This window comes from Centruroides vittatus, unplaced genomic scaffold, assembly GCF_030686945.1.
Source record: "Centruroides vittatus isolate TY-2023 unplaced genomic scaffold, ASM3068694v2 contig_400, whole genome shotgun sequence".
Classification (NCBI taxonomy): Eukaryota; Metazoa; Arthropoda; class Arachnida; order Scorpiones; family Buthidae; genus Centruroides; species Centruroides vittatus.
This window is the reverse complement of record NW_027122215.1, coordinates 2,846,674-2,869,356: the sequence shown is the minus strand read 5'-3', so window position 1 is coordinate 2,869,356 and position 22,683 is coordinate 2,846,674. Positions and strand designations below refer to the sequence as shown.

Genomic DNA, 22,683 nt, shown 5'->3' with positions numbered 1-22,683 from the left:
TCATTTTTGCACAATATTGTCATATGTGACCCATTTCTCATCCCCAGTCACCATCTGTTTAAGAAATGGGTCACTTTCGTTCTGTTTGGCCAAGGCTTCTCAGATGGAAATTTGATCCATCATGTTTTTTTGTGTCAGTTCATGTGGCACCCAAACATTGAGTTTTTTTTTGAATCCAGCTTTATGCACATGGTTTAAAACTGATTTGTGGTCAATCTTTAGCTCCTGGTTGATGCTACAACTGCTAACATGCCAGTCTACTTCGATCATTTTCATGATTTTATTGACATTTTCGACGACGGGCGTATCTATGTGAGGTGCATCTTTAACATCAAAATTACCAAACGGAATCAGACGAAACCAAAATTGCACATAATTGGCTGCCTGGCTTGCATTTTTGCCTTTATCAAAGCAAAATTGTAAAACATACCGAATTTTCTCTTTATTAACTTCCATCTTTTACACCCTATAACTCACAACTGAATCAACCAATCAAAAAACTGTGAAAGAATTTTTTTAGTACGGAATGTCACTTTTCCAATGAGCACAAGTTTGAACTTGTTTTGATCAATACTTTATGAGATATATATCACTACAGCCATCTGGTGACAAAATAATGGATTTCTTTTTCCCCAACCTAACAACTAAGTAACATGACATGATAGAGCATTTCTTATCACACTTTCTGTTTCAGCATGAAAAATACATTATAAAAAAATCACTGATGTATCTGTTACAAAAGTCATGTAGACTAGTGTTATCAGAGATGATCATTTTTCTATATTTGTTTGCACAGATAACAATTAAAGATTTGCTTTCACATTAATCTCAGTTATTTGATAGAAATTAATATGGAATAAATCTCTCCTAATCTTATTGGGCTGCAATTTGAAAAAAAATTGTAGACCTATAAATCCCATTGTTGTCCGTCTGCCCATCTTTCCTTAATCTCAAGAATGGAGTTAGATTAGATAGGTGAAATCTGAGACCAGATGTAGAAATCTTAGGCACAGGAGGCCCCGATTAACTATATGCAAACTTCCGATGCAAACCGTAAGTCATGTTATTTCAATTCAAAAATTTTCCCTGAAAGGAATTAGATAGATGACTGGCATGACTAGCATTAAAGGAAAAGTATGCTGTACAGGGGCAAGACACTGGTAATTTGAAGGTGGAGAGCCATATATTTTAAATTAAATAAATTAAAAATAAGAATAAAAATTGCAGCTCGGCATTGTGATAATGTCACAATAAATAATTGCTTGTTACTCTTTAAAAATTTATTTATTTTAAAGGTTTTCTTCAGGAAAAAATTCTTAGTCTAACTTTGAGTTATTTTAATTCCATTTTAAAATGTCATATGATCAGTAAATTGTTCCACAGTTAATAATTGATGTTTTTCCTCAATTGTTTAATTATATATTCAATTCAATATAAAATAAAGATGAATCCAGATTTAGAAAATGTGTATCAAATTTGAAACTCCTGATCAGAATATAATCGTAAAACATTATTCAGATGTTACATTGTTTTTTTCCTTTGTAGCTATAAAGATGAATATTGTCTCTCACATTAACAAGAAGAAAAACACAAATGATATACAATCTTAATCAAATATCTTCCAGCAACTGAGGGAACGAAACAGCAATTTACATTTCTAAAAGAGAAAGCTGCATTGTAAACCTTCCACTGCACAGATCTAGGAAGAAACCTTTAAAAAGCCGTTTCTAATTGTTGTCTAAATTTAGATCATTGCGAAATATTGTTGCAATGCACTTTTTTTGTGATTGGTGATTATAATGAATTTTAAACCTTGGTTGATGTCTAGAATCTCTCTTTGCAATTCTCCATACATGTCTGTATGGCAGCAGAAATTGTAAATAATTGTGAATCTTTGAGATGAAAAACGAATTGGACAGTTTTATTTTACCAAGCAGATGAAAAACAGACAGGAATCCTTCATTGATATTCATCATAATATGTTTGAATGAAGTAATCTGATACAAAAGTTCTACTTGTAGTCCATGGGTCCACTGGGGTCTGTTTGATTGAAAGGGTGAAAATCAACTTTTAAGTTTACTATATTTTAAATGTAGCTCTATTGTATTGTAAATTATTGTGTTTAGAAAGAAGCGCACATAGTGATGTCACCTGCTATTTCAATAAATATATTTCTGTATGCAGTCAAACCTGTCTATATATACTGAATACCTGTCATTAATGGAAAATTTCTTCGGTTCCTTGAATTTTTTGCAAAAATTAATGTAAAATAACCTGTAACACAGAAATGGAAAGGAAAATTGGTATCTTTAGCCAATTAAACCAAATTTAACAAGAAGTTTACAAGTCTAGCATGTATAAATCATGAAAAAGTTAAAAAATACATATATGCAATGCAAAATACGACTGTTGTATTACAGTAATTTTATTGGAATTTAAACAGAAAGTTTTATTAACAGCTGTTTTTACTTGACTATTCACCATACCAGAATGGATAAATATCTACTTGTCTTAACCTAATAAACGGAGTGTTAATGTTCTATACTTGCAAACGTTTTCGACGTTAGAACACTATTCAAATAGTGTTCGAATTTTAATGGCCATCTTGCAGGAAATTGTAGATGCCTGAGGAAAAGCCCAGAAGGGGCGTCAAAAATGTTTGCAAGTGTAGAACATTAACACTCTGGTTATTAGGTTAAGGCAAGTAGATATTTAGCTGTTTTTACTTAACATAAATGTGTAATGTAATTATAAGTTGTGAAATTTAACACATTATTCCTGATGTGAGATTGTATTCTTTGTTTTGAAGCTTTTTATATTTTTTTTACATCACATTTCATTTGAAGAAAATCAAGTCAAAATGTCTACAGATAAAATGCACATCGAGCATATTATGCAAGCTTTTTAGATTTCGTAAAGGATATCATGCTATACAAACAGTAAAATATACTCATACTGGGTATGGGGAAGATGCTTCTAAACTCCAAATGTGTCAAATGTGGTTTTGAAAGTTTAGTTTGGAAATTTTGAACTAAAAGATACAAAATGTACAGGCCCCCAAAAGCTGTTGAACAGAAATTGCAGGAAGAAATTGTTAACGATTGACAAATAACAACTCTTGAATTCTTGAACCTTGCAATGTGTCACAGACACGTATTATTGAAACACTTCATCTATTTAATACTTGAAATAGTTGTAAAATATGCTGATGATTGTGTTCTGCACACAGGTTTTTTTTTTTACTTATGGAAAAACATCGAATTGTGTAAAATTTTATATGACAAAGGTAGGCAGCTGTAAGGTTTTATTTTATTTTTCAACTGATTACTCATTTTTATCTTTGAGAATGTTTTTTATGGATGAATGAAAAAATTAAAGTTAAAATAAAAATATTTATTGTTAACTGAAAATATACATCAAATGAAACCCGATATCATAAACAAATACACCAACTGCTGTAAATGATTGGGCTAAATTTTGGATATATGATTATAGATTAGAAATAAATTTGGCACTTGAGTTAGGCATTAGGCACCTTCTCTTATTAAAATTAATAATTATAATATTTAATTAATTAATTTAGATTAAACTGGAAGAAAATTCAGAATTCTGGCTGTGGGCATAGATGTGTCCCCAGTCGGTGCTGTAATAACCGTTGATGGTTATATCTTAGATTTATATGTGCTGGAAGAGAAGATCGGACTGAAGGTCTGGGTAGCGTAACTGGCAATGTGTCCGCATGGTAAGTGGGAGTTGCGAGTTCAAGTCCCGCTTCGGGCCGATTCTTTTCTTCCAGTTTAATCTAAATTAATTAATTAAATATTATAATTATTAATTTTAATAAGAGATGGTGCCTAATGCCTAACTCTAGTGCCAAATTTATTTCTAATCTATAATCATATATCAAAAATTTAGCCCGATCATTTACAGCAGTTGTTGGTGTATTTGCTTATTAACTGAAAATTTGTTCTAGTGGGTGGTGATTGTTCAGTCAAGTACTAAGGTACCATTGTATTTGATTAATGCGATTTTTTGATATACACAGTACACGTTGAGAAATTTATTAATTGCATTAATGAAAGGATACTTATAGTAGGTAATCTGTATATAGTGGAAACCTGTACTGTGGAAGAGTTGTTTGGTTTCTTGGGGTTCTATTATAGACAAGTTTAACTGTAATTGGTTTCTTTTCTAATTTTATTTTATGCATTTAAAAACATTATTTTAAGAAGAGAATTCATGACCTTCACTTGACTAGAAAAGGGGTCCATGGAACAAAAAAGGTTAAGAACCCCCTGTTCTAGCCTATAAACATTAGACTAAGGCCCAAGTTGTTACATTCATCGTTTAATAAAATCAATAATTTATCATTTAACATGTAGATCTCAGTGTTTGCATGAATAGACAACATACAAAAAGAAAACTTGAAAAGAAATAAATCTTTAATTAATAAATGGTTTGACTGAAAGGTTTAAGGCTAATATATACTTTTACATCTAACAAGATAAAATAAGAAAACAGCAGATTGGATTTTAACTCAAGAAAATATTTAAGGCATTCTGGAATAAAAGCCTGTATAAACAGGTGTTCATAGTTAAATAGGCCTATTCTTGACTATGGCTATAAATACTGTCATAAATAAAGTAGTCTTGTACTTATAAAAAGTTTGCATCAAATTTTCAAATTGTGATGTACAATAATGGGAGAAAATTTTCAATTAGTCTAGTCAATCCTTTAAATCTTTGGAAATCACTGAAGGATAGAAAATCACATAAATTGAATTTATTCACTAGTAACTATCTTAAAGAAGAAAACTGATATTGTTTTAGAACACTAAAACTAAAATCCAATTTTTCTGTTTTGGATACAAAAACATTGGAACTCAATATTACCAATTCGAAAAATATACAAAGGGTATTTTTTAAATAAGGTCCGCTTTTTGATAAGAAGAAAAATACTGTAAATATCGTTAAAATATATTTTTTTCCATATTCTACATACCTTTATCTACTTTTCTACATAATTTACATTTTTGTTCAAACATTTGTCATACCGCTCAAAAATTTTTTAAATTTCAACTTCAAAGAAATCTGCCACCTGCCACCGGAAGACATTAGGCCACACCACTTGTCTTGTATGGCATGGCGGAGTTTTCTCAAGGTCACACAATAAGCTCCAGAATTGATTGTTGTGCCTCTTGGCATAAAATCCACTAACAAAGTCCCTTTCCTGTCCCAAAACACAGTTACCATGATCTTTCGTGCTGAAATCAAATAACAGATCGTATCTTACAGTCGGCGGGCGACTCAATTTTCTTAAACATTATAAACTTCTACAGCTCAGCACGTAGACAGAAGATACGACTGCAAATGGCATTTAAACATGTGCAAAGCATGCTGAAAGCACATGCTCATGCACACTGCTGCAATTGCGCATCATTCTCACTCTCATTCACAAACGGACCTTATTTAAAAAATAGCCTTTGTACATTGCTTGTTTTTTGTCACAAATTTAAAGTCAAAACACATTACAATAATTAGACATAAACACAATTCAATATTGATTTTGTGAAAATAAAGCATAAGTTCCGACATTTATACAATAGTATTAGTTTAATAAAATTTCACTAATAAACTTGACTGCTGTGCTATCAGTATTCATTGCTATGGTAAAAAGAAAAGCAAAATGCCAGCTTAACTCATTATTGTAAAACCAATATTGGTAATTATGTGGATACAAAATATTGTTTCAACAACTAAAGACAACAATGCATTTGTGGAAGTTATTGCTGTGGTAGAAAATATTGGATCTATAAATCCATTAATGTATGAGCTGCTCACTTGCCAGATGGACTAACTCCATAAAACAAAAAAGTAAAAAAATTGATAATATAAATTATTTTTTAAAATTTCTTTTAAACTTAAATTTAAATGGACATTGTAGAATGTATCTGTATATACCATTATATTAAAGTATAGCTTTAATGTAATGTTATAAAAAATTAGTTATATGAAAAATGTAAAAATAATAACAGTTATATTAAGGATTTACAAATGGTGTTAATCGATTTGGCCTATGAACGGCTTATATATCAAAGAAATATTGTGATAAGATTAGGTGGAAAAAAGAAATGTTAAATGAATATTAAAAAAAAAATAATAATTGATTGATATAATATAGACAATAATGCTGTTAACCTTATTCAAAAATTTCAGTTGCTTGGATCTGTAATGAATTCTATTGTAAATTTGAAAAAAAGAAAAAGCAAAAAACAATGGCTAAAGGCCAAAAAATTCAGACAGATATAAAGAACATACTTGTTCTTGCATATAAACAAATTGTACTATAATGTTTAAGTAACTAAACAAATTATTGAATTTTCTGAGTTAATTAATTGAAATATGCTGGAATGAATTGTACTAATGTATGTTTTCCTGGTCTGTAAAATGTAGAAAACATTAATAGAAGTAATGATATTTAGATTGTTTTTCTTTACTTTTTCTATACAAATAACACATCACATTTCAGCTGAAACCACACACAGTGCAGTTTTGTCATAAACAGATCAGTTGAGAGAACTGGGCATTAGGCAGCTGCACATGTGTCAGAGATGTGGTGTAATAAAGAGGTGCAAGCTGTGATTTGGTATGTAGCTTTTTGTTTAGTGCTGTGTATGGTGAGTCTGTGATGAGCATGCAAATGGTGGCAAAATGGTATAGGACAGGGGTCAGAAAGTGCGGCTCGCAAGCTGCATGTGGCTCTTTGCACAGGCGTTTGTGGCTTTTTGGATATAAACTCCAATCTCACCTCATCTCAAGCAGCCTTATAACTTATGAGATAGAGCTGCTGAACAAACTTCAACTCGTACAGCATACTCTCTACCATTCTTTAGCCCGTCCGCACATGACCACTTGCGTTGATCAATATGAATTGCATGCGAGTGGTAGCATTTAAAGCCTATCTATATATATAACCTATTAAATGCGTGTTCATCCGTCTGTGTAATGTTATGCCGAAAACAGCCACTAGAGGCACCCCTGTCGTGTGTCGTATTTCGCACATTTAAATTAACAATATAAATTATTTACATCAGGGATGGGCAACTTTTTTCTATGTAAGGGCCACATTTGAAACTTCTGAATTGACGCGGGCCGCACATAAGAAAAAAAAAATACGGGTAAATTACAAATATTCATAAATTAACATAGGTATACTGTACTTGTATGTGACTGCTGGAATTGATGCGAATGTAATATATGAGATATATTTGGCTGAATATTTGTCATTGCTAATTTTAAATTATTTTTTAGATGAGAGTCTGTTAGCCGATTTCTCGTTTTACTTTTTACTAAATTCGTTGCGGGAAAAAACTGTTCGCATACATAAGTTGTACAAAATAAGGACAGAATTTTTGCCGCATACTTTCTTAAGTTAGGAAATTGATTTTCTTTGATAAAAGTTTTATAAAAATCTACCAAATTTTTTTCTTTAAAAGTATCTTTCAAATCTAAATTACTTTGCAAGTCTATTAACTCCAATTGAAGTTTATTTGGTATGTTTTCTATGTTTACTGAAAAAGGTGCCGTAATTATTCGTATTTCATTTTCTCGGCTAAAATTTTTCGAATCTATTTTTAAGTTCTTGTTATAGTTCTTCGACTTTCTCTGCATATTTTAAATAATTTTTAGGTTCGGTGCGTTGTAATAAAGTGGGGAAAAAGTGACAATTTGTGTTACGCAATTGCGTGCTCCATAATTTGAGCTGGGATATAAATGCTTTTATAAACGTTATAAATTCAGATGTGATAAGATTTTTTCCTTGCATTTTTATATTTAATTCTGACAAATGCATTGTAATATCAACAAAAAACGCAAGATCTGTCAGCCATTCGCAGTCTGAAAGTTCTTTAACAGCTTTTCCTTTCATTTCCATAAATAATTTTATTTCTGGTAAGAGATTGTAAAATCTTTGTAAAACTGAAGATTTGCTTAACCATCTGACGTCAGTAAAATAAACAATGTCATTATTTTCAGCATTAATATCAGACAAAAATTCTTTAAACTGACGATGGTTCAATGCACGACCTCTCAGAAAGTTCGCTGTGGATACTACTATATCCATAACATGTTCCATATTAATTTTCTTAGCGCATAAATTCTCCACGTGCAAAACACAATGGCAAATAAATAAATCATTTGGATTTTCGTTTTGTGCTAATTTATTCCGGAGAATACCAATTAAACTGGGTCGCTCTCCTCTGAAAGACTTGGCGCCATCAGTTGTAATTCCACTCAGTTTTAATAGTGAGAGTTCGTTTTTTTTCTAAGGTTTTTTCAAAAGCCCCGTACATAATTTCTCCTGTAGTATTTCCTTTTAGTCCAACTAAATCTAAAAAGTCTTCAGTAATGTTTAATTCTGAATCTAAGCCTCCAATGAAAATTGCAAGTTGAACCGTATCTGTTATGTCGGTGGATTTATCCAAACAAATGGAAAAATATTCAAAGGCTTTTACTTGTTTTTTTAATGATTCGTCAACATTATCTGCCATTTCATCGATTTTTCTCGCAACTGTTCGTCGAGATAAACTAATATTAGCAAAAATCTTCTTCTGATCAGGACATAATTTCAACTGCTTTTTCAATACATTGCTTTATAAACATTCCATCAGAATAACAATGAAAAGTTTTTGCCAATAGATTACAAATTTCATAACTGGCTTTTGTAACGGATTCAGATTCATTATTTGTTTTCATTAAGAATGCTTGCTGGGAGGTTACGGCTTTCATCAGTTTTCTCCACTTTCTGTTTTCTTAAGTCTCCAGTAAACTGGTCGTATTTATTGGAATGTTTAGTGGTGTAATGCCTTTTAACGTTATATTCCTTAAAAACTGCAGTACTGTTCGAACAAATTAAACAAACAAGATTTTTTTCATAATGAATGAAAAAGTAATCATATTTCCACGACTCATTATAAATTCGATTTTCATCTTCAATTTTTCTTTTCTTTCTTGTTGACATCTATAAATTGAGGATAAATAAAATGAATAAAATACTGCATTAATAAATATAGTAAAAGCTCGATGTAACAAACTACTATGGAATTGAAGATATTGGTTTATCACAATGAAAGTCCATTTTATCGCAATAACTCATTACTACGGACTCGTCCGTTATATCAAACAGTATATTATTATATAGTAGAAGCACATTAGAACGGGATATTCATTAAATTGATTTTCAACTTTAGACTAATTACCAGCTGTATCAAAATTGTCTACATAAAAAAAAATTGTTAGATTAAAGCGAAAAACGAAGAGTAAAAACGGCTACTACTGCTGTACGTTTCTTAATTTAAAATGTTACCCTATTAGGCAGCCTAAATTATATCAGACAAAGTAAAAGACTTTTTAGTTTTAGTAGAACTCATATTTAAGAAAAGTCTGTTATTTTTCTCTCGCTATCGAAATGTCTGAAGTTGTCTATTTATTCCGAGACATTTCTTTACCAACTTCATCTTGATATTTTCCATCTTAAATCTAACGAAATAGATCTATTTTTTGTATTAAATCTAAAGCTTATCGTCTTCTTTTACGATCCATATCTTCGCTTTACAAACAAATCCACGACGCATCACTCATGGCGAAATGAAACCAAAACTGAACAATGCTGGGCTGCAATTTTTAATCACATTTAATTTTTAATTAATCTAATGTTTAAGATATATGTTCTCCGCCTCAAATTAGTAGTGCCGGTCATTTATCTAACTTCTTTCGGGGGAAATTTTTGAATTGAAATAACATGACTTGAGTTTTGAACCGGAAGTTCGTAAATAGTTAATTGGGGCCTCCTGCCCTTAGTTTAAGGAAAGGCAGACAGACGACAGTGGGAATTTATAGATTTGCAAATTTTTCAAGTTGCAGTCCAAAAATAAGTCGATCAGAAAACGAAACCAAAACTGCGTGTAAGGTGAAAATCTACACCGAAAAAATAATTAAAATAAACTTTATATTAATTTTGTGTTTACTTTTGTCAAATAAAATGAATAAAACTACGACTATGGTGAAATAACTACTCACTTCTCGACTTACGATGGGGTTCGGTTCCGCAACTTCGGACCAGGTGATCGTAACTTGAAAAGTGACTGTAAAACAATGACTTGACTAAATGAAACGGCAACTAAAAAGTCCGTAATAACCATGGTCTGTGAGGACTAAAAAATAATGCGAAGTAGCAGGAGTCCGTTACAAGGAATGAGTTTTTTTTTTTTAATAATTTCTTTTACTTTTGGCCAGACCGACATCAGCAACCGTCTGTTATATCGAGCTTTTATTGTACAAAACCACGTGCAAACCTCAAGGTCAGTTTTAGCATTGAAAATAATGCAAAGTTGAAATGTTTTCATATGTGGGTTTTGTATTTATTACTGTCCAGTTCTAAGTCTGAATTGTTCTTAAAATATTAATAATTCTCTAATTCAAACATTTTTAATTTCAATTTTGGAAATTAATAGTAACATTATTATTAAACAGAAATTCTAACTTGGATATTTAAAATTAGAAATTCCACATTAAAAATTCTATTTCCGTAAAATTTCAAATATTTAACATACCTTTTTCTATAATTCGGATAAACCACAGTAGATTAATAGTAAAAATATAGAAAATACCAAAAAATTAAATGCAACGATACAAAGCGTTGGTAAAACTTTACAGCTCAATATGAAGTATCGAGTGAAGTCAGGTTAAATTACCAGATACCTTGCAATTAGAGTTGGCTCTCGGATTGGTTTATTTTTGCGTCTTTAAGGGGCAATAGAATTGTTTACGAATGCATATTACTCCCTCGAGCTTCATTTAGTCTTGAAAAAGGGTCAAGCGCGTATGGACAGTCTACGAAAGTACACGTGCATTTGTAAACAATTGTAACACCCCTTAAAAATGCAAAAATGAATCAACCGAAGGGCCGTCTCTAGCTGCGTCGAATATATATACGAAGTGGGTTCTTGGTATTTAGTACGATTACAGACGAGTAGATGTTAGTATTTAAAATTTTTATTTTATAGACCGTTATATTGTTTTGTAATATTTTGTGTGACGCGGGCCGCACAATATACTGTCGCGGGCCGCAGGTTGCCCATCCCTGATTTACATTAACAGTATAAATTGTTATTATTCATTTGACCAATAGCCAAGAACAATATAAATAATTCAGTATATTTGTAATAGGAATTTATTATTGTCACGGAATGCCTGTAACGCACACTAGGGGACATCCTTCAACACAGTTGGTCAGTGACCGGCCAAGCAGTTAAGCCTTGATGCGGCTCTCTGGTACTTTTGGTATCTTGTTTCCATAACAGTTTGGCTCTTCTCACTTGACAAACTGCTGACCTCTGGTATAGGATTATGAAGGTCAAGTAGACATTTTTGATGGATTTTGTTCACTAGCGCCAGTAATGATCAGTGCTGCCATCTGCTTCTGCTGGAATTACCCTGATGGTGCCTTCGTTTTACCCTAGATTACCCTAAATTGAGAAAACTCTGAGCTTGAGCTCATACTTGGATTAAAAAAAATAAGACAAACGATTCTATGATGCAGATCCCTGTACTACTAAACCTAAATACTAAGTACTCTGTACTACTATCGTGAAATAATAATCAGAACAATTCTTAATTCATTGTTTTTAAAAATCTTAATAACTAAAATGTCTCAGGATTTTTAGGCTTTATCAGAAGTATTAATTTACATCTGATATGGAGATAATTGATGTTTTAGTTTGGTAATCCCAATTTGACAAATGATAAAAATCTCACATGGTCTTTAAATAATTATAAAATATATCCACAAGTCTGATGAATGCAATTATTTAAACTTAATTTTAATTAATTCACATTCAACATGTGTTGTGTATCTTAGCTGAAGATAGAAAATTAAATAAGCCATTCACTTGATTTCAAACATACTTTAATATGTAAATGATCAGTTTTAAAAATTCATTTATTTACATATATATTTACAATTTAACATTTGTTTTGTAGATTCAAATGAAACCACCAACCTGCTTTATTTCTTTAGCTTCTGTTGTCCTATCCTAAAACACTCAAGTTATAGGGAAAAACAGACCAGTTTTAGGCTAAAACTTTTTTCGGCAAAACTTGTGATGCATTGATTAATAGGCATAAGATCACAGGGCAATTTTACTTTAGATTTACCCTAAATATAAGACTACCCTAAACATTACCCTGAGAGGTTGAAATTACCCTAGAAATGGCAACACTGGTAATGATAAACAAGCATTTATTAAAGTGAACAAAATGGTCCAAACAAGAATGGAAATGTTCAATGCTGTTGCAAAAATTGCAACAGAATTGGACATTTCCATTTGATCCATGACATCTTGGGATACACTAAAAGTTTTGCACATTGAGTCCCACACTAATTCACTTCTCATCATGAGAATGGTCTACAATCTGGAAAGTCTAAAGATGTAATATCAAGAAAGTGACTGGTGAAATTCAATTGCAGGGAAAAGTCAAGGAAAATGTAGAATTTTACAATTTCAACATTGCATCAAAGCAAAATATCCACTGTGATTTTTGGAATTTGAGCCTAGATGGCAATTTGATGGGTGCTCCCAAGACATGGTATGGCAATGTGCAAGTTATTAACATTGAAATACAATATTTTAAGCCATTACTCAGGAAAACAAATTGCATTTACAAGTTTTTATTTTTCTGAGGACATGCCTGGCTATAGCTAAAATTATTCACAAATATTGGATGAATCATTTGCAACAAATACAACTATTAATCTTAATTTAACTCCACCAATCTTTAATTCAAGTTTGACAAGCATTTTTGATCTAATAATGGAATGTTCATTTTAACATTAAAATATTCACATGTACAGTACATTCTAGAATTAGAATATTAAGCTTTCTAGACGTGAAGCAGATCTATTATTAAATTGAAAATGCTTGTCAAACTTGAGTTAAAATTAAGATTAATAGTTGTATTGGCTGTAGCCAGTTACTGAATGCCAAGATGAAGAATCTACCTTCAGGCTAATCTTATTTTGTTGGTAATTAAAACTATGGTTGTCTTTTATAACCATTATTTTGCAGCCTGCTGCAACCGAAGAGCATAATAATAATAATTATTGAGCTGATAGTTGGATTTCATTAATCCATCAGTAGGAAAATTTAAATATATATAGTAAAACGATCTTCAGGAAAATTTTAAAAAAATATATTTAATCATTATAAATTTTCTTTATTTTGTAAAATGTATTTTTCTTAAATTTTTCAGGACATATTATAATCATAAAAATTTTTGATAAATTAATTTTCATTGATTCTTTAATAAGCTATTTGCAACAGTTTTTTTAGACTGGAGTGCAAGTACACACACAAAACACATCAAAGAATCATAAATCCAGTAAATGCTTAATCATGAACAAAGAACTAACATTAAACCACATCAATTCACCAAACCACCTAAATTTTTGCTGAGCATAAATCTTTTTATTTCACTAACGTTTTCACCCTTTTTCTATCTAGGTCATCTTCAAGTTTTAGAGAGATTGAACTTAACATTTTTGATCACTTCAACAGCTCTTCAGGTCCAAGATTTTTGAATTGGAATGCTCATAAAATATTATCATAAAGATTTTTGGATGCACTTCAAGTTTAAATTTGTTTTGAGACATTAATGCTACAAAATTAATTGCTAACACATATACAAACAGCAACAAAACCATAAATAAAATACTTATGTTTTTTAAAGAATATTTCATGAAGTAATTTTGCATTAAGAGTGATATAATTATGCTGGGTTATGGCTTCTAAAGTTATGACTTCAGTCATGCATAGGACAAACATTTCTCATCTTAGAAATTAATATTTTTCTCCTTCATTTCGGCTTTAAAAATTTCAAGGGTCACGATGTTATCGATTCATTGAATTCACCTAATGATGGAGTCATTCCGTAGATCAGCCTGGATATCATCATTCAAGGCATAAATGAACAAGATGATAGTGTGTTTTGTTGTTAATATTGTACTTATGTTCCACCAATCTTTTTTGTAGAGAATGGGTGAAAGAACTGATGTACTCTTGTCACTGTGGTGTCTGTTGTCTGTTTTCAGAATCCAATATATTCCCAGTAAACAAAATTGATTTACTTTATCCTTGCTATTTTGCAATAGGTTATATATCAGGCATGGCCAAATGCGGCTCCAAGAGCCACATGTGGCTCTTTTTGAGTTACACGTGGCTCTTGCTGAAAGTGTTAATTTCTGTTTTTTATTATTATTTTTACAATTTTATTTTTATAATTTTGTGAAAATATGTTTATTAAAAAATTCAATATTTGCTTTATATTATATTTATATTATATAATAAAATCGCGTGCCTTACCATACTATCCGCTACAACATTACAGAACTGCGGCTCCCATGAATTTTGCAAAACCTACATTTCGGCTCTCGCTGAACTCTTGCTTGCCCACCCCTGTTATATATAGGGGTTATATATTTCATTTGTATGCTAATAGGCTATTTCTTTGTATATGCAATTCATAGCATGATTATATTCCAACACGATACAGCAAGTGTTGGTATTGTGACTGTTAGTGATCTGCCCTTTGTTTGTGTTATAAACTCTTAATTTTGTTTTTATATGCTCTGCCTAAATTTCGGACAAGATAATTTTTGTAACCATGTTTGGTTGCAATATTCACTGAGTGTTGTAATTCTTTCAACCTGTCTGTAATTAGAGCAATGCATAAATGCTTTCTTCATGAGAGATATAAATGCAGCGATTTTATAAGTATGGTGATTGCAAGAGCTTGCTGGTATAAATAACAACAGATGAATTTGTAATAAATATTAGTGCAAATGTTGTTCTCCTTAAATAATTCATGAAGGGTCAAGAAGCGAGCTTGGGGTATAGCTGGATTGATCCAGTTTAAGACTTAGACCAAAAGGGTTGTCATTCATGCATTTTGTAAATACTTGTGTGTCTGGTTTAGTTTTCTAGATGATGAAAATGTCATTCATGTATCTTTTGTAATCATGAATGTGAGGGAGGATTGGATGTAAGACTTTTAGTTTCAATATACAAACTACCATCTTGCAAAAACTTAAAAAAGTGATGCCCATGGACATTCAGGAAATTTTTAAAATATTAACAAGTGTTTTTGAGAAGCTGCAAAATGTTGTAACTAAATTTCTTACATGATTAATCTAATGGAAATGTTTATTAAGTCAGTAAGCTAATTAATGTAAAAGTATGCAAACATTTTTTTGTCACTATATTTAAAAATTAAAATTGTTGAAAATTATAATTTTGTATGCATACTTTGTTGTAACAAATTAATTTTGAACAATGAATAACCAAGCTTATTAAATAAATTTATTTAAATGAGAATAAATAAATAAATCAATTTAAATGAAAAGAATTTATTTACTAATGTACAATTTAAAATATATATATTTTTTGTTTTGTTAAATTTTGTAATAATTTGTTAAAAAACAAAAAAATTCCAAATTTCTTTAGTTTATTATTTTAATAATACAGTAGACCCCTCCTGTAACACGGTAGATACGTTCCGTGCTATATGAATCTGTGTTGTACGAGTCACTTAAATACATGAGCCAATCACAGCCCGGCACGTGTGCAGTTTAGGGGCTATGGCTGTTTGAAAGGTTTTCTTCCATAAAATTAATCGATTCTATACTAATTTGACTCAGCATTTCCAAATCACGTATAAATTTTTGGGAATAATCCATATAAACTATGCTATAAACAAAAAATTATAGGATTACTTACTGAGTGTGCACCGTTCGACAATGCCATTGCTTAAGCTTGTTTTCGTCACGGAGCGGCTCATTGAATGGCGGACGCGTGTTTCCTGATCAGTGAATTTTTCGCAGAAAAATAACTTAACTTTGGAGACATCGTTAATAAAAATATAATTTTTATGGCTGTTGAATAATACATGCAGGGTTCCTACGCACCTGGAAAGTCAGGGATTTTCATTAGTTTCGGAAAAAGTCATGGAATGTCAGGGAATTTGTCAAAAATTGTCAAAAAGTCAGGGAATTTGTCTCCTTAGCTGCCTCGTTGATTTCGTTTGCTGAATATGGCTGACCAACAGTGTTTCTCAATCTTTTTTGGCTTGCGGGCCGATAAAATTTGTGAAAAAAATTTTGCGGACCGGTAGTGTTTTAACAAAAAACTTTACTATATATTAAAGAATTACTACAGAAGTAAATTGTAAAATTATTATTATCATTTATACATTATAAAATTTTTATTTATTAAATTATCACTATTTTTTTTCAATAAGAAAATTTTTAATGCAGAGCGGTAAAAATTCTCTGCGGACCGATCAAGAATCTCCACGGACCGGTGGTTGAGAAACAGTGAACTAGATAATCCAATAGTTTAACCAATGTTAACTTGCTTATAATTAATTATAAATTTAAAAAGCTGGTAAATTTTTAAAAAAATTAATCAAATGTATTTTAATTTTTTAGTATCTTAGTGCGAAACAACACCAAAACTATTTTTATAGTTATGTTGCAAAAGAACGAGATTTTATAGTTACGATTCTATGCGCTGAACTTCTATATTTTATTAATGTATAATTGTAATTTCGTTTGATGTTTATTTCTGTATTTATTTTATTTTATTTAAATTCTATAACATTAGTTCGTTTAATTAAAATTTGCTATAAAAGTGAGAAAGATGGTTTGTGATATGATTTGCAATAATTATAAGAATTGTAATTAAGGGTTAAAAAAAATAAGTTTTGTCTGAATTATTAAGAAAATTTTATGAAAAGATGAAATTTAATGCAAAATTAAATAAATAATAAATAAAAATTATTAAAAATAATTATTAAAACTCTGGCTTTACATCGAAACCGAAATCAAAATGGCGGCAACGGAACATTTTTTTTTCTTTTAATGAGTTGCCAATTCAGCTAATTTAGTGGATTTATGAACAATCTAGCTAAAATAACCAAACAGTTTTAATGGAAACAGTATGATTTGAGTATTTTTATTAAAAAATGTCTAGCTGTAAATTTGAATTTTGAGTTGGTTGACAACACTACTTTTAATTAATATATATGCAGATGCGGATTGGATGTCGTTTGAATGTTGTACTTAGTATTGTGACAAAACAAGTCTTACACATTGCTATCTGATCTGGTTCATCTGTCTTTTAATAATATTGTTCGAGGTTTGTGTTTTTCTACATTCTTAAATTATAATGGCACAGAAACAAACGAGGTTTAATCTCCAATGGCTAGATCCAGCTATTCATCCAGAATTCAATTCCTGGTTAGGAACTGTAAAAGATGATGATACAAAAGCATTTTGCTGCATTTGTTGTAAAGTTTTCTCGTTAAGTAATATGGGAAAGCGTGCATTAATATCCCATGCAAATAGTTCTAGTCATGTTGAAATAAAAAGATTGAAGTCGGAACAAACTTCACTGGTAAGGTTTTTAACCCCGACAAATTCAAACTCTTCTAATAGTCAACAAAATGTGTGTGAAACGGCTTCTGTTGTGGAAGATAGATCTAAGATCATTAATGAACAGTCTCTCACCAAATCAACATTTCTTAGCAGCACATTGACACCTTTTGTGATAAAAGATGATGTAATAAAAGCAGAGATAACTTGGGCATTGGCAGTTGTAAAGAAAAAGATGTCACTCAATTCATGCTCTGATATTAAAAACATTTTCAAAAAAATGTTTCCTGACAGTGCTATAGCCACACAATTTCAATTGGGTCCAGATAAAGCTTCCTATATAATAAATTATGGCCTAGCCCATTATTTCAGAGAAAAATTGATTGATGCTGTTACAAGTTGTGATAATATTACTATCTCCTTTGACGAATCACTAAACAAAGTTGCTCAAAGAACTCAAATGGATCTTGTGATAAAATACTGGGATGAGAGTAAAGATAAGGTTATGACCAGATATTTAAATAGTGTCTTTCTGGATCATAGTACAGCAGATGATCTTCTCTCTGCATTTCTCAATGGCCTTTCAGACACTCATCTTGATTTAGCAAAACTTCTTCATATCTGTATGGACGGACCAAATGTAAACATAAGTTTTCTGAATAAATTAGAAGATCACATGGAGACACAGAATGTTGGTAAATCATTTGTGAGAATGGGAACATGTGGTTTACATGTAGTCCATGGTGCTGTAAAAGCTGGTTTTAAAGTAGTAGATTGGAATTTGTTACCACTGCTATGGAATTTGTACTATTTGCTAAAAGACTCACCCACTCGGCGTGCTGAATACATTGCTATAAGTGGAAGCAGATTGTTTCCCAAAAAGTTTGGTTCAACAAGGTGGTTGGAGAATGGAGAGTGCTTAGAACGTGCAGCAGAAGTTATTGAATCTGTGAAGACATACATAAACAACAGTACAAAGTTGAAAGACAGCAAGGTGGCTACATTCTTGAGACAGGCACTCAATGACCCCTTTATTAAAGTTAAACTTTTATTTTTTCGGTCAATATGTACACAAAGTGAGAGCTTTCTCACCCGATTTCAGAGCAACAAACCTCTTGCACCTTATCTTTATAAAGCAGTTGTTCAATTATTAATGAATCTGATGAGAAAGTTTGTGAAAAATGACAGGGTCACCGACAAGCAGTTTCTAAAAATAGATTTAAATGCTAATGAAAACTTGGTACATCTTAAGAATTTGGATATTGGTTTTGGAGCAAAAAAGGTTTTAAAAGAATTGAAAGTAAGCGATAAAGATATTCTGTGTTTTCTAAGAGATTGTCAAAAAGTGCTGAAAGTGATGACACAAAAGATTATTGAGAAGGGACCTGTCAAGTACAAATGTGTGAAGGCTTTGAGCAGCTTAGATCCAGAAATTATTAAAATGCAATCAAATGTTGGAAAATTGTATTTCAATGCTTTACTGGAGATTCTACATGATACAAACAGGATTGATGAAAGATGTGCTGTCAAAGCAAAAGAACAGTATAATATACTCTGCAATAAAGTATCCATAAAACCCTATTCTACAAAGTTTGAGGACTTCATATCTGAAAGGAGTGATGATGATGGTCTGGACACATTTTATTGTGAAATTATGAAGGATGATAGGCAACTGCAAGATCTATGGTCTATTATCAAAATTTCTCTTTCTTTCTCACATGGGAATGCAAGTGTTGAGAGTGGTTTTTCAGTTAACAAATCACTGTTGAGTGAAAATCTTAAGGAAGAAAGTTTAGTTGCTCAACGCTTAGTTTATGATGGGATCCATTTTGCCGGTGGTATTGATCAAATAAATATAGACCAGAAAATGTTGTTAACAGTCAGAGGATCTAGACAGCAATATATTGCATCTCTGCAACAGAAAAAAGATATTCAGAAATAGCAGGCATTGAGGGCTGAAGAAAAAAGAAAACTTACACAACAACTTAAGGATTTAAAACAACACAAGAAAATGTTAAGAAAAGATCATGAAAAGGAAGAAAAAGAGATTGAAATGAAAATAAATACACTTGAGGAGAAAAAGCTAAAACTACATTAATAGTTCTTCTATTTTGTGAATTGTAATTAATTTTTATTTTCTAATTATCTGTATTTTGAAAAACAGAGAATTAATACTAAGAAGTTTCTCTGTATTTTGATTGTCCATTTTGTAAAAATAAAAAGATTTTACAATAAATTAGATACATTTGTTAGAGAAGCTATACTGTAAACTTACACCTATCTCTCTTTATTTCAAAATTGTGTAAAAATAGATTGTATATAATGTGGTTGACAAAAGAAAACTAATTCTTTTTTTTACATGATCAATTTTTTTGAGGGAAAAAATGCTTTATTTGAAAATTTTTAAATTTAACTTTTTGTTAAAATTATGTTGCTGTTTAAAAAAAAGTTACTCTTTTTGTTGAAAGATTGGTTTTAAAATTACGTGTTTCTAAGTCGAGTTCATTTTAAGCACAGTACAGTACTATTTGTACTGTATATCAAATACCATTTGTTGATTTTATGCTATCTTGTATTTACTAGATTTACATACAAATAATAATGATAAGTAATGATAAAATAAAAAGCTCATGTTTCATTTGCTATTTTTTCATTACATTGAAGTTTTGGATTCTATCAAACATTTTTCTACAAGATGTACCTGTATGTACTGTATTTTTTTAATGTGGCAGTCTTTGAAACATATCAACTGTGCAAAAAAGAGGGATAGATATACTCAATCAATGTTCACGGTAAATAAAATGCTGTTTCATTATGTCGATATTCCACACTGTAAGAAATGTGAGGGTCAGGGAATTTGGACAAAGTTGGTCAGGGAAAGTCAGGGAATTCAAAACAAGAATTTGAGTAGGAACCCTGTACATGTCTTTTAGTAGGTCCAGTGCTTGTTTAAACTCAACGGTTTGTACAATATCTGCTATTGGTCCAGATTCAACCAATCCTGTCGCGACACGAGACGGCGATGATGTTTTATTGTGTTATACGAATATGATTGCAATTTTTTGCCGTGTTATAGGGGGGTCTACTGTATATTGTAAACTAAAATTTAAAAATCGTGATTTATTATTGATGAAAAGAATGTTTTTGTTGTTATTGATGCAACTTATTCTCAGTCAAATAATTTTAATGAATTGAACAAATGTTTTAGATTTGAGTTTTGATATGAGGTGAATTTTCTTATACAAAACATTTCACAAAGTTATCAAATGTACTAGAAATTTAGATTTGATTTTTATAAAACTCATTATATTAGATGAAAAGAAATTTATTGTAAATAATTTTTTTCAGATCTAGATCTAGATCTCCTCTGAATAGTCCTCAGGAACGTAATCATAGCAGTAGTCGTGATTCAAGTTCAACACGAGAAAGAGATCGTTCACAAAGAAATCGAAGAAATATGGGTGATGGACGAAGAGAAGATAGACGATCTCGCGCTCCATCTAATAGACGCGTATATGTTGCTAATATACCATATGATTGCAAGTGGACAGATATTAAAGATATTTTTAGAGAAAAAGGTAATTTTTTTTAAGTTTTAATAGCTAAATGAGTTGCATCATTTTTTTTGTACATTTTTTATAATTTTCTACATATATTTAAAATTAGGAATATGCCAATAATAGTTTTACTAATCTATAGATTAATCGATTTATTAATTCTGATTACTGATTCATAATAGATTGATATTGTATTGGTGATTATGAAAGTGGTCATAAGTCAAAACTGGGAAAACATTGAAATTTATTTTATAAATTATTCATAAAATTTTACATTTAAAAAAAGAAACTTATTTGCAAGAGTAAATATATTTGTTTTCTTTCTTATGATCAAAAAATATATTTGGACTTTTGAGTTTGTAAAAATTAAAAAAATATATCTCCAAATGAAAAATGACTTAGGTCATTGATTTGATAATCCAAATGCCAATGGTATGAAATTCTGATCAATTCAAATAGAGAAAAAAAAATCTGTCCTCTCTCTCTCTCTCTCTCTCTGAACAAATTATATGGTTGTTGCACTTGCCTTCTGCTGTTCAGAATAGGCAGTGTTTACAAATCTTCAGAATAGATTAAAAATTTGTTACCAGAAGAAAACAGAGGCTATTTTCCTGTCTCCTTCCTGTATGGTCCCTCCCCACTTACTCTTGAAAAAGAGGTTAAAAGCATCCACAAATGTGAACCAGGTTTTTATCAGTTCTCAAAAAACTGACTGATGTCAGTCATTTTGACAACAGGTTCATCTAACTTCAGTACGAACCCTATATTAACATTTAAAAAATATCATGGAAAAATAATTTTGGATGATCCAAAATGCTAATCTGAGCAGGTTAGGTCTCAATTAGCTTGGATTAATGAGATTGTAATGTATATGAAATCAAATTTTAGCAGTCTTGGGCAAATGTAGGAAAGTTGCAGTTTAGGTTTTTAATCTGCTATTTATAAAGTTTTTTTTATTTCTTTGTGATATGAGAAGTTATGATGAAATTAAGATGTTGAAAATTGACGATGATATAAACTATAAAAAGAATGTAAAATATTAGATTTATAGTTTTGACTATTAAGTAAAAATAGTTATAAGTTATTAGTTACGACAAAATTTAAATTATAAGTTTCTAAAATATATATTTATTTGATATAGTTGGTGACGTATCATATGTAGAACTTTTTGAAGATCATGATGGAAAATTTAGAGGATGTGGGTGAGTAGTTATATAATGAGTTTCTGATAAATCAGTTATTTTATCATAAAAATAAAATATTCCATGTTGTTTGTGATTGAAATGAAAAAAAAAGATCATTTCCATTGAAGATAAACTCTTGAAGAAAAATTGATCACAGCTTAGTCACTTTTTTTTTCATTACTCTAATATTTTCCTTACTCCACAGATATTGAATATATTGTTGTTAAAAAAGAAAAAATAGCTCTTAGAATTAAGAATCATATTACAGACATCCAGATTAGTAAGGATAACAGATCTGCACAGAATACTCTGAGCAAAGACAATATTTTATGGAATAACCTTAACTCCTAGAATCTTTTGGACCAACCTTTTCTGGATGTGGGTTGCAAAGAAAATTACATAGGCTTCTGGCAAGCCTCATAAATTTTTTCTTAGAGTTGCAGGCTTTAGATCTGCTG

At 30.7% G+C, this 22,683-nt stretch overlaps 2 protein-coding genes across 4 annotated transcripts in view; both read left to right on the top strand.

Moving 5' to 3' along the window:
- Positions 1 to 22,683, top strand: part of rump (rumpelstiltskin) — a 55,540-nt gene that overhangs the window by 4,692 nt on the left and 28,165 nt on the right. For all 3 annotated transcript variants that reach the window (XM_067271747.1, XM_067271745.1, XM_067271744.1), the window contains exons 2-3: positions 20,833 to 21,062; positions 22,183 to 22,243. In XM_067271747.1, the coding sequence (XP_067127848.1) occupies positions 20,833 to 21,062; positions 22,183 to 22,243 (291 nt within the window). The remainder of the gene's footprint in view (positions 1 to 20,832; positions 21,063 to 22,182; positions 22,244 to 22,683) is intronic.
- On the top strand, positions 17,132 to 19,578 carry LOC136976454 (uncharacterized). Its single transcript, XM_067271731.1, has one exon. It carries the CDS (start codon positions 17,279 to 17,281, stop codon positions 19,424 to 19,426), a length of 2,148 nt encoding a protein of 715 aa, XP_067127832.1. The 5' UTR covers positions 17,132 to 17,278; the 3' UTR covers positions 19,427 to 19,578.